The sequence below is a fragment of the Scyliorhinus torazame genome, chromosome 16 (genome assembly GCF_047496885.1).
Source record: "Scyliorhinus torazame isolate Kashiwa2021f chromosome 16, sScyTor2.1, whole genome shotgun sequence".
NCBI lineage: Eukaryota > Metazoa > Chordata > Chondrichthyes > Carcharhiniformes > Scyliorhinidae > Scyliorhinus > Scyliorhinus torazame.
In genome coordinates this window covers 74,979,269-74,996,348 of record NC_092722.1, presented here as the reverse complement: position 1 = coordinate 74,996,348, position 17,080 = coordinate 74,979,269, and the positions used below count along the sequence as shown (strand labels likewise).

The following is a 17,080-nucleotide window of genomic DNA, read 5'->3' as shown; positions in this document are numbered from 1 at the left end:
GAATTTCATTCTCTGCGTGGGGTGTGAGGCTGTAGAATTTACTTCTGCAGAAAGCAGCACAGGCTGGGTCATTGAATGTATTCATGGTCGAGTTAAATAGAGTTTTGATTGACAAGGGACTCAAAGGGTATGGGCGGGGTAGACAGGAAGGTGAAGCTGAGGCCACAATGAGATCAGCCATGATCTGATCGAATGGTGGAGAAAGCTCCTGGATCCAAACTGAACTCAGCAGCTCCAGCTGGGAATTGAAAAAGTATTTATTCTTGAATGGGTTGTCGGCATTAATTGCCCATCCCTAATTGCCCTAAGGTGGTGGTGAGAAATTCTCTACAATACAACTGAGTGCTTAGACGGCAGGGAACACTCAACCACATTGCTATGGATCACATGGAGGCCAGATGAGATAAGTATGGCAGATGTCCGTCTCTGAAGGATGTTAGTGAACCAGATGTGTTTTTATGATAATCAATGATAGTTATATGGTAACCTTTACTGAGATTAGTTTTAGATTCCAGATTTATGAATTTGATTCAAATTCCACCAGTTGCCATGGAGGAATTAAAACCTATTTTCCCTAAGCATTCTTCTGGGTCTCTGGATTAAGAGTGCAGCGACGTTACCGTTATGTCACCACCTCCCCCTATGTATAAACTGGAACTATTCAACATGAGGTGTCTGCAGGCTGCCTGGACAGTTTGTCCCTCTTACCATGTCTGGAAGCGCGATGGACACATCTTTTCCCACAGCCAGCATCGCAGCAGGTTAACCACAGATCACAGTCATCATTATCCTCACATTCCTTTCCGTAATTTACATCACACATGGGTCGCAGGCGGCTGGGAGCTGGGCAGCTGCCATTCTCTGGAAGGAAACAACAAGCAGATTGGATCAAATATCTACTCAAATCTCAGGTTCCTTTTCTGCAGGTGGACAGAAGGTATATGGAGTGAATCTCAATTGTAACATTCAAATATTCCCAGGGAAGCTCCAACAAAGGGTTACATGCAGAGTAAACATCCCTCTACAGTGCCCCCATCATACACTCCCAGGACAGGTACAGCACGGGGTTAGATACAGAGTAAAGCTCCCTCTACACTGCCCCCATCATACACTCCCAGGACAGGTACAGCACGGGGTTAGATACAGAATAAGGCTCATTCTACACTGTAATGACTCCCCAGTCCCCCCACACTATAATGAATTCTCTGTCCCCCCACACTGTAATGAATTCTCAGTCCCTCCATTCTGTAATGACTCCTGACTCCCGGCACACTGATGAATTCTCACTCCCCCCACACTGAAACAAATTCTCAAACCCACCACACTGTAATGAATTCTCAGTCGCCCCACACTGCAATGATTCCTCAATCTCCCCCACACTGTAATGATTCCTCAATCTCCCCCGCACTGTCGCGACTCCTTACTCCCCCCACTCTGTAGCGACTGCTCACTCCCCCCCACACAGTAATGATTCCTCAATCTCCCCGTCACTGTAATGACACCTCACTCCCCCCACACTGTAATGAATCCTCAATCTACCCCACAATGAAATAACTCGTTACTCTTCCCAATCATGAATCCTCACTCCCCCCACACAGTAATGATTCCTCAATCTCCCCCACACTGTAATGACACCTCACTCCCCTCACACTGTAATGATGCCTCACTCCCCTCACACTGTAATGATGCCTCACTCCCCCCACACTGTAATGACTCCTCACGCACCCCCACACTGTAATGAATCCTCACTTCCCCCCCACACTGTAATCAATCCTCAGTTCTCCCACACTGTAATGATGCCTCACTCCCCCCAGACTGTAATCAATCCTCACTCACCGACATTGTAATGAATTCTCATCTCCCCCATACTGCAATGACTCCTGACTTCCCCCAAACTGCAATGACCCCTCACTCCCCCCACACTGTAATGGCTCAACACTTTCCCCACACTGTAATGAATTCTCTGTTCCCCCCACACTGTAATGACTCCTCATTATCCACTCTGTGGAATTCCTCACCTCCTTTGAAGAACTTGAAGACACATCTCTTTCCACAGCCAGCATCGCAGCACATCTGCCAATGGTCACAGTCCACATCTTCCTCACATTCATCTCCGAGCTTCAAGCTGCAAACTTTGCTCAGTGAGCTGCTGGCTGGACACTGATCGCTCTCTTCTTTACAGGAAGTCAGAAAGAGATCATTAAAGCACACAGGATCCTGGCTCTTTATAAACACAGGTACAAAGTACAAAGCTAATGATTCCTCCTCAACCATTTTATAAATCACTGCTTCAGCCTGAACTGGAAGGTTGTGTTCAAATCTCTGCTGCCCACTTTTGGAAGGATGTCAAGGCCTTTGAGATACTGAAGAGCAGGAGAGAGACAAATTGGACAATTCTTTCAAAGACCTGGAACAGACATGAAGGTCAGAATGGTCTCTTTCTGTGCTGTCCGCTCAGGTTCAATCGAGCTTTTCTTTGTGTCGACAATCGAGGAGATATTCGGGTGAGGTGACCTAAAGCTTAGTCAAGGAACTCAGTTTATAAGGAGTTTGTTAAAGGAGTTGAGAGCTGCAGAGGCAGTTAAGGAGGGAATTCAGGGGCGGCACACCGCACAGTGGTTAGCACTGCTGCCTACAGCTCTGAGGACCCAGGTTCGAATCCCGGCCCTGGGTCACTATCTATGGGGAGTTTGCACATTCTCCCCGTGTCTGCGTGGGTTTCGCCCCCAGAACCCAAAGATGTGCAGGTTAGGAGGATTGGCCACGCTAAATTGCCCCCTAATTGGAAAAAAATAATTGGGCACCCTAAATTTATGAAGAAACTATATTATTGAAAAAGGAGGGAATTCCAGAATTCAGGACCCAGGCAACTTAAGGTGTGCCTGAAAATGTTGGAGAAAGTGCAGGACAACAAGTAGACGATTATAGGTGAACCATTCTCAATATCCACGGAGGGTGTCCTTGGGTGAAGTGGAGAGAGGTAGTGGACAATTCTGGCCTAATATAACACGTGACCAATCAGTTAAAGGGGCTGGAGCATGTGACCAGATACAGGACATTTCATCAGGTGAACAATGAGACACAGGGTAACAGACCATATGACCAATCAGACACAGGTCTCTGGATAATGTCACCAATCAGACACAAGGCCACAGACAAAGAACAAAGAACAAGACAGCAGAGGAACAGGCCCTTCGGCCCTATAAACCTGTACCGATCATAATACCAAACTTTGCCAAAACCTTCAGCACTTTCTTGTGCTGTATCCCTCTATACCCATCCTATACATGTGTTTGCCAAGATGCCTTTTGAACGCCGGTAATGTATCTGCTTCCACAACCTCCCCTGGCAACACGTTCCAGGTACTCGCCACCCTCTGCGTAAAAAACCTGCCTCGCACATCTCCTCTAAACTTTGCCCCATGGACCTTAAACCTATGCCCCCTGGTGAATGACTCCTCCACCCTGGGACAGAGTGCCTGCCCATCCACTCTATCCATGCCCCTCATAATCCTGTAGACCTCTTTATCAGGTCACCTCTCAACCTCCGTCTTTCTAATGAAAACAGTCCGTGTCTATTCAGCCTCTCCACATACCTAACACCCTCCCGACCAGGCAATATCCTGGTAAACCTCCTCTGCAGCCTCTCCAAAGCCTCCACATCCTTCTGGAAGCAGGCGACCAGAAATGTGTGCAGGATTCCAAGTGCGACCGTACCAAGGATCTATACAACTGTAGCATGACATGTCAGTTTTTATACTCGATGCCCCACCCAATGAAGGCAAGCATTCCGTACGGAATGAGCTTTCTTGACTACCCTGTCCACTTGTGTTGCCACTTTCAAAAATCTGTGGACCCGCATGCCCAGATCTCTCTGACTTTCTATATTCCTCAGGCTTTTTGCCATTTACGGTATATTCTCCCTGTGTGTTAGACCTACCAAAATGCATTACCTCACATTTGTCCGGATTAAACTCCATTTGCCATGTTTCTGCCCAAGTGGCCAACCTATCTGGGAGTGACCATGTGACCAATCAGACACGGGGCTCTGGATCATGCAACCAATCAGACAAATGCCCTGGGTCAAATGGCCGATTAGACACAAGGCATTTATCAGACTTCCGATAAGACAGAGGAGCTTGGATCATGTGACCAATCAGACCCAATTCTCTGTATCATGTGGCCAATCAGACATGGGGATAACGGTTAAGTGACCAATCACACACAGGATCCTGGGTTAAGTGACCAATCACACACTGCATTCTGTACCATGTGGCCAACAAGACACAGGTCCCTGGATTATCTGACCTATCACACACAGTGCTCTGTACCATGAGGGGGCTGATGTAGCTCAGTTCACTGGACAGCTGGTTTATGATGCAAAGCAAGGCCAGCAGTGCGGGTTCAATTGCTGTATTGGATCAGGTTACTCGTGAAGGCCTGGCTTTTCAATCCTGCCCCTCACCTGAGGTGTCCTCCGGTTAAATCACCACCTGCCAGATCTCCCCCTCAAAGGAGTAAGCAGCCTATGGCCATCTGGGATGATGGTGACTTTGACCTTACCTCCGTATCTTGTGGCCAATCAGACGCACGGCCCTGGGGTAAGTGGTGAATCAGGCACAGGGCCCTGGGTTATGTGACCAATCAGACACACAGTCGCTGGTCATGTTGCCAATCAGTCACAGGACCCTGGAATTTGTGAGCAATTAGACACCAGGGGCGAGATTTTCCGACCCCCGCCGGGTCGGAGAATCGCTGGGGGCTGGCGTGAATCCCGCCCCCGCCGGTTGCCGAATTCTCCGGCACCGGATATTAGGCGGGGGCGGGAACCGGGCCGCGCCGGTTGGCGGGCCCCCCCACGCGATTCTCCGGCCCGGATAGACTGAAGTCCCGCTGCTAAAATGCCTGTCCCGCCGGCGTAGATTAAACAACCTACCTTACCGGCGGGACAAGGCGGCGTGGCGGGCACCGGGGTCCTGGGGGGGGTGCAGGGCGAACTGGCCCCGGGGGGTGCCCCCACGGTGGCCTGGCCCGCAATCGGGGCCCTCCGATCCGCGGGCGGGCCTGTGCCGTGGGGGCACTCTTTTCCTTCTGCCTTCGCCACGGTCTCCACCATGGCGGACGCGGAAGAGACTCCCTCCACTGCGCATGCGCGGGAATGCCGTCAGTGGCTGCTGACGCTCCCGCGCATGCGCCGCCCGGAGATGTCATTTCCGCGCCAGCTGGCGGGGCACCAAAGGCCTTTTCCGCCAGCTGGCGGGGCGGAAATTTGTCCGGCGCGGGCCTAGCCCCTTAAGGTTGGGGCATGGCCCCCAAAGATGCGGAACATTCCGCACCTTTGGGGCGGCGTGTTGACCGACTGATTTGCGCCGTTTTGGGCGCCAGTCGGCGGACATCGCGCCGTTTCCGGGGAATTTCGCCCATAGTCCTGTTTTATGTGACCAATCACACAGAGTCCTGGAGCTTGGTATTGTGTCGTACACAGGGGACTGTATCCTGTGGCCTGTTCCTTTGGACAGATCCTGGGGCTCTCTTCTGGTATTGTTTGTTAGTCGAAGTTAAATTGTGTTGTGAACTGAGTTTTTGGTGGATTGTCCTTACTGTGCCAGCTGGAGTAGACACACTTCTTCCCACAGCCGATATCACAGCACTGCTTCCAGGAACTGCAGCCCTCATCATCATTACAAGATTCACTCGAGTTGCTGGCACAGATCCTCCTCGCTCGGTGCGAGTCAGGACATTCATCTCCTTCATCTGCATGAGAAAAAGTTGTAAGTTAAAGGTGGAGGGAGATACACACAGCAAAAGAGAGTACGGAGGGAATACTGCACTGTCTGAGGATCAATACTGAGAGTGTATCACACAGTCAGATCACCATACCGAAGGAATGCTGCACTGTTTCACACTCTATTCATCAGTACGTCTCATTTTGTCTTGATCACAGCATTCTTGTGTCTCATCCTCACATTTTCTGTTTCTCTCTCCTCTTTGTCAGTGTGTCTCGCTCTCTCTCTCTGTCACTGGAACTCTCTCTTGTTTGCTTCGTGTCAATTTCTCTCATTCTGCTTCAACCTATCTCTGCGTCTCTCTTCCTCGTTCACTTTCTTCCTTATCCCCTTGCGCTGCCGTTTCCTTGCTTACCATCATCCATGAAGCTGGTAATACAGATTTTCCCACATTTGGTGTCACAACAGGTCTGCCAAGCGTCGCAATCATCATCTCCGCTGCACTGGTCTCCGAGTTTCAGATCACACATTGGGGTGAGACGGTGGGGCGCTGGACAGGTATCATCCCCTGGAACACAGAACTCGGTGATCAGTCAGGAAAACCTCACTTGCCAGATCTGCCCGAGTGGAGTCACAATGGGCTGGATTGTCCGCCCCGACACGCCACTTTTCAGCCTCGACCCGCCCGCAGGATTCTCCGTTACGCCGCCCAGTCAACGGGGTTTCCCATTGTGGGGCAGCCCCACGCCGTCGGGAAACCCCCGGGCACCGGCAAATCGGAGAATCACGCCGGCGGAGAATCCCACCCTCCTTCTCTGGAGACCTCCATAAATGAGGAATTACAGAGATTGTCTGTAATCGATGGTCGAGCTCAGGTCACCCATTATGGAGAGATCCCTCAGGAGAATCCAAACAAAGTGGTTTCCTTCAGGAACCCATTAATGATGAATGAAGTCACACATCTTTAATTGGAGTCAGGGGTGAAACAGCTCGGCAACAGGTTCCATCGCCAGTCTGATGAATGTAGAAATGTTTCTATACATTGTATTTTCTATCTTTTGCAGTAATATTAGTAAGAACCCTGGTTTAAAATACAAGCAGTGTGTCTCCTAAAGCTGTAATTAAGAAATCATATAAGGCAAGGGAATCATTTATTCAAACCACTTTGTTGGTCAGAGATAAAAATCTAATCGAATGGTGTTTATATTTTGGCTGGTTCCATGGGATACAGATAATTTGAGGGACAGTATTTAGACCAACTAGTCTGGTACTGGGTCATCTCAATGGATTACGGATAATGTCATTAATTGGAGGAGCCAGGTCTGACTGGAGTTTGAAGTCTGCTATAATATTTTAAGTGGAACAGTGGTTTGTCATGGGATTTGAGTCTGAGAAGACAGAAGGATTTTTTGGTTGTTCCTGAAAAGGGTCTTTCTCTCTCTCTTTAAAAGTCTGCACAGATAAGCAAGTAACCTGTTTCGTTAACTTTATTTGTAAGTGGCATTTGATCTGGATTGGGTTGCTCAATTGAAGTTTGTGGCAGGTTTACATAGTAAGTTAAAGATTTTCTTTTATTTAAGAATTATTTAAATGTTAATTCTGCACACTCCTACACACGCACACTCCTACACACGCACACTCCTACACACGCACACTCCTACACACGCACACTCCTACACACGCACACTCCTACACACGCACATTCCCACTTGCACACTCGCACACTCCATTCCCAGCTTGTGATGAACTCAGAGCGCCATGAACAGACTCTGATCACCTCAAACCCTTTGAACCACTCACGGGACATGAAGAAGCGAGGAACACATCTCTTTCCACACTCGGCATCACAGCACGAGGACCAGGCCAAGCAGTCAGCGTCACTCTCACACACATCTCCGAGCTTCAGTTCACAGAAGTTGTCCAATCGGCTGGAAGCAGGACACTGGATAGCTGGAAGACACAAATATCAAACACTCCATCAAAGACTGATGGGACAGTGACAGCGTGTGGGTAAATGCAGAGGAAAGCTGAGCGATTTCTTACATCTGGTCAGGAACTTGGGGACACATCTGTTTCCACAGCTGGAATTGCAGCAAGTCTGCCAACCATCACAGTCGCTGTCATTGTGACACTGGGTGTTGAAGCTCATTGTGCAGATGTGAGTCAGTCGAGAAGATTCTGGACATCTCCGGTCACCACCTGTAGAGTGGACAGTGATACATGGCTCAGTTTGATGTGTCTAATCTGGACGTCGCTTCCCACTCACCCCACTGGCTCTCCCGGGCCCCTCGTGACCTCCATCTCTATTGAGCAGGATCTAGGAGGGGAGCGAATGTCTCGATCGGTTACTTACCCTTGCCGTGGAATACATGGACACACCGTCTGCCACAGGTGGTGTTACAGCAGGTCTGCCAGGCAAAACAATCGTCGTCATCTTCACACAGCTCCCCATACCTCAGCTCACACATTGTGGACAGGCGGTGTGGGGCAGGACAGTCCCCTGCTGTCAGATCTGGAGAAAGGAGAGACAAAAATGAGAATTGGGTGGGAGCGAGGATCTCAGTACATCAGCATTCTGCATTATCAGTCCCAGTCAGCTGGGACTGTCTTTTCATTCATCTTTGTTGAGACGCAGTTGATACTTTGCTGCGTCCGGTTGGCCATGTGCTCTTACCTGAGAATTTCGGACTGTGCTGCTGTCCCATGAAGGAGTGGACACATCTGCTGCCACAGGGAGTCTTGCAACACTGCATCCACTTGCCACAATCCTCCTCATCCTGACAGGGCTGACTGTGGTTCATCCTGCACACACGATCCAGACTGGATGCATCAGGACACTTCTTGGCAGTCCAATCTAAGAAACCATAAGATTGGTTAAGGCTGGAGACAGCTGAGATGGGGACAGACATAGAGAGAGCGACGGATAGAGAGACAAAGCGAGAGAGACAAAGAGTTAGACAGAGACACAGAGAGAGGGACAGAGAGTCAGAGAGGGAGAGAGAGAGAGGGAGAGAGAGAGAGAGGGACAGAGAGACTGCTTGAGAGAGAAAGAGACAGCTGGAGTGATAGACGGAGGAGAAATTTAGAGAGAACAGGAGAGAGGGAAGGAGAAGGAGAAGAAAAGAGAGAGATGGAGAGAGACAAAAAGATAGACCGGAAAAGTGAGAGTGTGTCAGAGCTTGAGAGACAATGGGTGAGAAAGAGAGTGAGAGAGATGAAGAGACAGTCAAAGGGAGAGAAAAAGAGCGACGACCTGGACAAAGAGAGAGAGAGCGAGAGACGAAACCTGAGAGACAAAGGGAGAGAGAGACAGATCGAAAGACAAAGAGAGAGAGACAGAAAGAGAGAGAGAGAAGAAGGGAAAGAGGGAGAGATAGCTCAAAGAAAGAGAGAGGTAGATTGAGATATAGAGTGTGGGACAGAGAGTGATAGAGAGAGAGCGATGGTGTGAGAGAGGCAAAGAGAGGTCCGGAGAGAAAGAAGGAGAGTGAGCGACAGAGAGCCAGAAAGAGAGATGGAGATTGACGAAGAGGGACAAGGAGAGAGAGAGAGACAAAGAGCGAGTCAGAGAGCGAGACAGAGAGGGTGGGAGACAGAGAGAGGAAGACAGTCAAAGAAATAGAGACAGGGAGAGATACACAGGGTAGAACGACACAGGAAGAGAAAGACAGACAGGATGGGAGAGAGAGAGAGAGATAGATTGACAAGGAGAGAGAGAGACAGAGAGGGAGAGACAGAGGGAGAGAAACAGAGAGAGAGAGACAGAGAGAAGAACGACACAGCGAGAAAGTGGGACAGAGAATGGTTGGAGAGAGAGAGAGAGAGAGAGAGAGACAGAGACTGGACCAGAAAGAGAATCTAATGGATTGAAAGAGAGAACGATGGTGAGGGAGAGAAGAGAGAGAGGGACAGGGAAGAGGCAGAGCGACAGATAGAGACTGACAAAGAGAGAAAAAGTGATAGAAAGAGAGACACAAAGACACATGGACCGAGACGGAGAGAATTATAAACAGAGAGAGAGAGAGACAGAGGCAGACGTAGAAAGAGAGGGATAGATGTTGAGAGATATCGTGAGAGACAAAGATACAGATGCGACCCACTGCAGACTTGTACAGACCTGTTGATGATCTGTTCGTTTTGGACCAGGAACCTCCCCAATTGGATTTCCCAAAGGATGATGGGACACATCGTTTCTGACAGCCAGCATCACAGCAACTTTGGGAACCATTGCAATCTCCATCCGACTCACACACCTTCCCGAAGGTGCTGTTACACACGCGGGCCAGATACTCTGGACGAGGACATTGCCCATCATCTATGTGGGAGAGAGAGACATGCACAATCCAGCATCACCGAGACACAGAGTAAAGCTCCCTCTGCACAGTCGCATCACACAGTCCCAGGACAGGTACAGCATAGGGTTTGATAAAGAGGAAAACTCCCTCTACACTGTCCCCGTCAAACAGGTATCGCCATGGGGTTTAGAGACAAAGAAAAGTTCTCTCTACACTGTCTCCATCAAACACTCCCAGGATAGGTACAGTGCGGGAGTAGATAGAGAGTAAAACTCCCTCTACTCTGTCCCCATCAAACACTCCCAGGAGAAGTATCGTACTGGGTTTAGATGCTGAGTGAAGCTTCCCCTTCCCTGTCCCAATCAAGCACTCTCAGGTTCGAGATACAACGGGCTCAGATACAGAGGGCACGATGTAACGGCCGTATCACGCCCGGCACAAATCCAAGCGAGCCGGGTAGATTGTGGGAGGGTCCGCAATCGGGAACTGTGCCCGGTGCCGATCAGGCTCCGAGAAACCAATAATTACCAGTTAGGGCCAATCTCCATCACATTAACAGGAGGAGCACCCTATCTAACAGCCTCCCATCATCTAATTGGTTCCCCAGCTGCTGTCACACAGGTGCTGATTCGTGGACCAGGCGTCACAGCAGCTGGGGGAGGGGGGGCGGTTCCCCGGCCCATTGGAGGCCCCTGGGTGGTCAGGGAATAGGCAGCGTGGACCTTGGCCTTGCCGCTGGAATGTTCTCACCTTGGCACTGCCAGGCTTGCACATTGGAACTGCCACACAGGCATTGCCAAGGTGTCTGGGTGGCACCACCAAGCCGGTAGGGGCATGCCCATGGTACTAGGGTGGCAGTGCCAGAGTGCCACGATGGCACTGCCAAGGGTCAGGGACTGAGGGACGCTGTGCGCATTGGGGAGAGTTGAGGGTGTGTGTGAAGTGTGGGCGCGGGGTTGTGCAGGGTGGGCATGAAGTAGCCTCTGAAAGATGGGTTGGGTGACGGGTGGGGGTCTGGAAGGGGAGCTGGAAAGGGGCATGGGAAGCCCTGAGAAAGTGGGCCCCTCAGTGACCCCGTAGCGGGATGCCATTACTCGGGGAGGGGGGGGTGCAATGCAAATGTTTGAGGAGGGGGCATTCCTTATGGGTGGGGAACCCACAATCCCACCTCGGGACCGAAGCACATTTCAAAATGGTGGCCCGATCTCGGAGGAGCCAGTCTGACCAGTGGGTTCAACTCCACAGTGATGAAAATAATTCTACTTGTGGACTAACCCCATAGGAAACACCCCAGGCCCCAAAACAGTGATTAACTGTGTTTAGATAGGAGGAATTCAAAGGCAGAATAGCCAGCAAAACCCACAACACATAAACACTTTGAAACTTTACCATTCGATCGTGCACAGACTAAAGTTCCCTCGACACTGTCACCATCAAACATTCCCAGGACAGGTTCATCACGGGGTTAGATACAGAGTAAAGTTCCCTCGACACTGTCCCCATCAAACACACACAGGGCGGGTACATCACGGGGTTAGATACAGAGTAAAGCTCCCCCTACACTGTCCCCATCAAACACTCCCAGGACAGGTACAGCACGGGGTTAGATACAGAGTAAAGTTCCGTCGACACTGTCACCATCAAACACTCCCAGGACAGGTACAGCACAGGGTTAGATACAGAGTAAAGTTCCGTCGACACTGTCACCATCAAACACTCCCAGGACAAGTACATCACGGGGTTAGATACAGAGTAAAGTTCCCTCTAAACTGTCCTTATCAACAACTCCCAGGACTCCCAGGGCACGGGGTTAGATACGGAGTAAAGTTCCTTCTAAACTGTCCTTATCAACAACTCCCAGGTCTCCCAGGGCACGGGGTTAGATACAGAGTAAAGCTCCCTCTATACTGTCCTCATCAGACATCCCCAGGACAGGTACATCACGGGGTTAGATACAGAGCAAAGCTCCCTCTAAACTGTCCTCATCAAACACACACAGGACAGGTACAGCACGGCATTAGATACAGAGAAAAGCTCCCTCTGCACTAACCCATCAAACACTGGCAGGCTACAAAAAGTACCGGTTAGACCATGGAGTGAAGCTCAGCCACGTGACTCACCTCCTCTGAAAAAGCTGTAGACACACCTGGTCCCACAAGGAGTAAAGCAGCACGTCTGAAATTTGCCGCAGTCACTCTCACTGCTACACGCCTTCCCCATGGTCGAATTACACACATAGCTCAGTTGACTGGGGCTGAAGCATTCTCCCGGTTTGTCACCTACAAGGACAGCAATTGGGTACAAGGGTCAGTTTGCACAGGAGGGACTAGTGGGGCAGGTTTCCCCATGGGAATTCTCTCAGTGTTTTCAGTCCTTCGGAGTTTCTGATAGGCATTGGATTCATGGTCCCAGTTTCCCCGGCACCCTGGGTCATGAGTCTAGCGTCTTTCATACTGAACTGTGAAGCCATTCATAGTCACGCCTGAGGCAGCACAGTGGAACAGAGGTTAGCACTGCTGCCTCACATTGCCAGGGTGCTGGGATCGATTCTGGCTTTGGGTGACTGTGGGGTGTGGGCTTATGTACAGTGCTCTTTCGGAGAGTCATTGCAAACACGATGGGCCGAATGGCCTCCTTCTGCACTGTAGGGGTTCAATGGAAATAGGTGCCTCTGCCCTCTACTGGGGTTTATCAGTCTTTGTCCTCTGCAGTCTAGTGTCCATCAGTGTCTGTCCTCTGCACCTTCACACCTTTTGTTCTCTCTGGGGACTGCCATTAGCACCCTTTCCCCTTGGTTTCTGTGGCTATTAGCACCCTGTTTCCCTGGGTTTCTGTGGCTATGACTCATCTTTCATTCTCACTCCACAGTATGAATATTTCCCACTTTCTCTGTCTGTTAGTTTTGACAAAGGGTCATCTGGACTCGAAACGCTAGCTCTTTTCCCTCCCTACAGATGCTGCCAGAACTGGTGAGACTTTACAGCATTTTCTCTTTGGTTTCTGTCCTCTGCAGTCTCGTGTCCATCAGTCACTGTCCTCTGCAGTCTCGTGTACATCAGTCTCTGTTCTCTGCAGTCTCGTGTCCATCAGTCTCTGTCCTCTGCAGTCTCGTGTACATCTGTCTCTGTCCTCTGCAGTCTCGTGTCCATCTGTCTCAGTCCTCTGCAGTCTCGTGTCCATCTGTCTCAGTCCTCTGCAGTCTCGTGTCCATCAGTCACTGTCCTCTGCAGTCTCGTGTACATCAGTCTCTGTTCTCTGCAGTCTTGTGTCCATCAGTCTCTGTCCTCTGCAGTCTAGGGACCAATGGACTCCTCCCTACCAGTCTTGGGTCTATAGGAATCTATCTCCATGTGGTTGTTGCCTATTTCCCCCAGTTTATTGTCACAGTCACTCTCTCAGACCCGGGCTCACCTTGTGTGAATGAGTAGAGACATTTCTTGCCACATCCAATGTCACAACACTGTTGATAAGCGCGACAATCATCATCATCCTCACAAGACTGAGTCACGTTTTTCTTGCAGAGAGACAACACTTTGGAAACTTCTGGACATTTCTTTGGCAAAACTAAATAACGTAAAAATCTAAATCAGTCAAATGTCAGAGGACATCTCATAAAAATCTCCAAACCTCAATTACCGAGTAAATTAAGGTGAACAGTGCCCCCATCATACACTCCCACAAGATGTGCGGCAAGGGGTTAGACACAGAGTAAATCTCCCTCTACACTGTCCCCATCAAACACTCCCAGGACAGGTACAGCACGGGGTTAGATACAGAGTAAAGCTCCCTCTACACTGTCCCCATCAAACACTGCCAGGACAGGTACAGCACGGGGTTAGATACAGAGTAAATCTCCCACTACACTGTCCCCATCAAACACTCCCAGGACAGATACAGCACGGGGTTAGACACAGAGTAAATCTCCCTCTTCACTGTCCCCATCAAACACTCCCCAGGACAGGTACAGCACGGGGTTAGATACAGAGCAAAGCTCCCTCTACACTGTCCCCATCAAACTTTGCCAGGACAGATACAGCACAGGGTTAGATACAGAGTAAAGCTCCCTCTACACTGTCCCCATCAAACTCTCCCAGGACAGGAAGAGCACAGGGTTAGATACAGAGTAAAGCTCCCTCTACACTGTCCCCATCAAACACTCCCAGGACAGGTACAGCATGGGGTTAGATACAGAGTAAAGCTCCCTCTACACTGTCCCCATCAAACACTCCCAGGACAGGTACAGCACGGGGTTAGACACAGTGTAAAGCTCCCTCTACACTGTCCCCATCAAACACTCCCTGGGCAGGTACAGCAGGGGGTTAGACACAGAGTAAAGCTCCCTCTACACTGTCCCCATCAAACACTCCCAGGGCAGGTACAGCACGGGGTTAGATACAGAGTAAAGCTCCCTCTACAGTGTCCCCATCAAACACTCCCAGGACAGGGACAACAAGAGTTAGATACAGATTAAAGCTCCCTCTACAGTGTCCCCATCAAACACTCCCAGGACAGGGACAACAAGAGTTAGATACAGAGTAAAGCTCCCTCTACAGTGTCCCCATCAAACACTCTCAGGACAGGGACAACAAGAGTTAGATACAGAGTAAAGCTCCCTCTACACTGTCCCCATCATATACTCCCTGGGCAGGTACAGCACGGGGTTAGATACAGAGTAAAGCTCCCTCTACAGTGTCCCCATCAAACACTCCCAGGACAGGGACAACAAGAGTTAGATACAGAGTAAAGCTCCCTCTACAGTGTCCCCATCAAACACTCCCAGGACAGGTACAGCACGGGGTTAGATACAGAGTAAAGCTCCCTCTACACTGTCCCCATCAAACTTTCCCAGGACAGATACAGCACAGGGTTAGATACAGAGTAAAGCTCCCTCTACACTATCCCCATCAAACTCTCCCAGGACAGGAAGAGCACTGGGTTATATACAGAGTAAATTACCCACTACACTGTCCACATCAAACACTTCCAGGACAGGTAGAGCACTGGGTTATATACAGAGTAAGGCTCCCTCTACACTGTCGCCAGCAAACATTCGCAGGATATTTACACACCGTGTTAGATACAGAGCAAAGCTCCCTCTGCACTCTTCCCAAACTTACAGTCCTAGGTCAGGAACATCAGGGTTGTTACATACAGAGTAAAGCTCCATCTGCACAGTTCCCATCAAACACTCCCCGGGCTGGAACACAACGGGTTATGATACACAGTGAAGCTCCATTATCATAGATTATCATAGAATTTACAGTGCAGAAGTAGGCCATTCGGCCCATCGCGTCTGCACCGGCCCTTGGTAAGAGCACCCTACCCAAGGTCAACACCTCCACCCTATCCCCATAACCCAGTAACCCCACCCAATACTAAGGGCAATTTTGGATACTAATATTAGTGTCAATTTATCACAGCCAATCCACCTAACCTGCACATCTTTGGACTGTGGGAGGAAACCGGAGCACCCGCAGGAAACCCAAGCACACACGGGGAGGATGTGCAGACTCCGCACAGACAGTGACCCAAGCCGGAATCGAACCTGGGACCCTGGAGCTGTGAAGCAATTGTGCTATCCACAATGCTACCGTGCTCCATGTTCACTGTCACATTCAATCTTGGCCCTTCCTGCTCAGTCTGTGTGGGATTCTCCCATGAGAGCGTGTCTGCTGCTCTGTAACTGATGCTCACATTTGTTGATGAATGTTGGGACACATTTCGCCCCACAGCTGGTTTTGCAGCACATCTGCCAGATGTCACATTGGGTGTTGTTGCTGCAATCATTTCCTAGTGTCATGTCACACATCATTGTGAGTCTCCTGGAGACTGGGCACGTTCCATTCACTGAAAGATAAGAGGAGACAGAATCACACCACAGTCATCACATCAGTGTGGGACCCTCCCAACCCCAAGAGCACTGGGAACTAGATCCTGCTCTGTGGCTCCTCTCACCAGTGAACCTAACACACTGTCTGTGCCAGAGCTTTGGTCACTCTGATCTCCAGAGGGCAGACTAACAGTCACACAAAATATCTGATTGTGGTATTCCAAACACCGGACCAGACCCCGACGTTTTCTCGGATACCAGACAGAAATCCCAATTTGTTTTTTAAAAATTTGTAACACGTAAAGGAAAGATATTTCGCTCCAGGAGTGATTCCGTATAAAAGGGTGTGCTTTCCTGCGCTGCAGTCATTCTGGTTCCAGCTGCAGGAGGCACAACACCCTCTTCAATAAAGCCTCGATTGTTCCACCATTCTCGTCTCGTGGTAATTGACGGTACATCAATTTACTGAACGAGATTTTAAAAGATGGATTTCCACATCAAACCTGATCGGCTGCAGCTGACCCGTCACGCAGCCAATGTCACGTCCACCTTCGACCACTGGCTAGCCTGCTTCGAAGGCTATGTCTCAGCAACCACTGAAGAACCCTCGGACTCGCAGAAGCTCCAAGTCCTCTACTCACGGGTGAACATAGAACATAGAACATTACAGCGCAGTACAGGCCCTTCAGTCCTCGATGTTGCGCCGACCTGTGAAACCACTCTAAAGCCCATCTACACTATTCTCTTATCGTCCATCTGTCCATCCATTGACCATTTGAATGCCCTTAGTGTTGGCGAGTCCACTACTGTTGCAGGCAGGGCATTCCACGCCCTTACTACTCTCTGAGTAACAAACCTACCTCTGACATCTGTCTTTTTTCTATCTCCCCTCAATTTAAAGATATGTCCCCTCGTGCTAGACATCACCATCCGAGGAAGAAGGCTCTCACTGTCCACCCTATCCAATCCTCTGATCATCTTGTATCCCTCAATTAAGCCCTGACATTTTTCCCCTCATCTGGGATGCGCCCACCTACTCCGAAGCGATGACGCTCCTGAAGGGACATTACGTTAAACCGGTGAATCAAGTGTACGCCAGGCACCTCCTGGCCACGAGACAGCGACTCCCCAGGGTGACTCTGGACAATTTCTTCCGGGCCCTACAGATCCTCGGTAGGAACTGTGACTGCCGGGCAGTTTCAGCAGTCCAACACACCAAACGTTTAATTA

At 50.0% G+C, this 17,080-nt stretch overlaps 1 protein-coding gene across 1 annotated transcript in view; it reads right to left on the bottom strand.

Moving 5' to 3' along the window:
* The window catches only part of LOC140392263 (uncharacterized), a 206,242-nt gene that overhangs the window by 20,163 nt on the left and 168,999 nt on the right, over positions 1-17,080 (bottom strand). Inside the window, exons 93-104 of the mRNA XM_072477579.1 lie at positions 15,715-15,867; positions 13,432-13,584; positions 12,141-12,299; positions 9,843-10,040; positions 8,400-8,579; positions 8,079-8,237; positions 7,769-7,924; positions 7,526-7,675; positions 6,141-6,293; positions 5,601-5,753; positions 2,019-2,174; positions 709-861 (exon numbers count right to left, since the gene is read on the bottom strand). Coding sequence (XP_072333680.1) covers positions 709-861; positions 2,019-2,174; positions 5,601-5,753; positions 6,141-6,293; positions 7,526-7,675; positions 7,769-7,924; positions 8,079-8,237; positions 8,400-8,579; positions 9,843-10,040; positions 12,141-12,299; positions 13,432-13,584; positions 15,715-15,867 — 1,923 coding nt within the window. The remainder of the gene's footprint in view (positions 1-708; positions 862-2,018; positions 2,175-5,600; positions 5,754-6,140; positions 6,294-7,525; positions 7,676-7,768; positions 7,925-8,078; positions 8,238-8,399; positions 8,580-9,842; positions 10,041-12,140; positions 12,300-13,431; positions 13,585-15,714; positions 15,868-17,080) is intronic.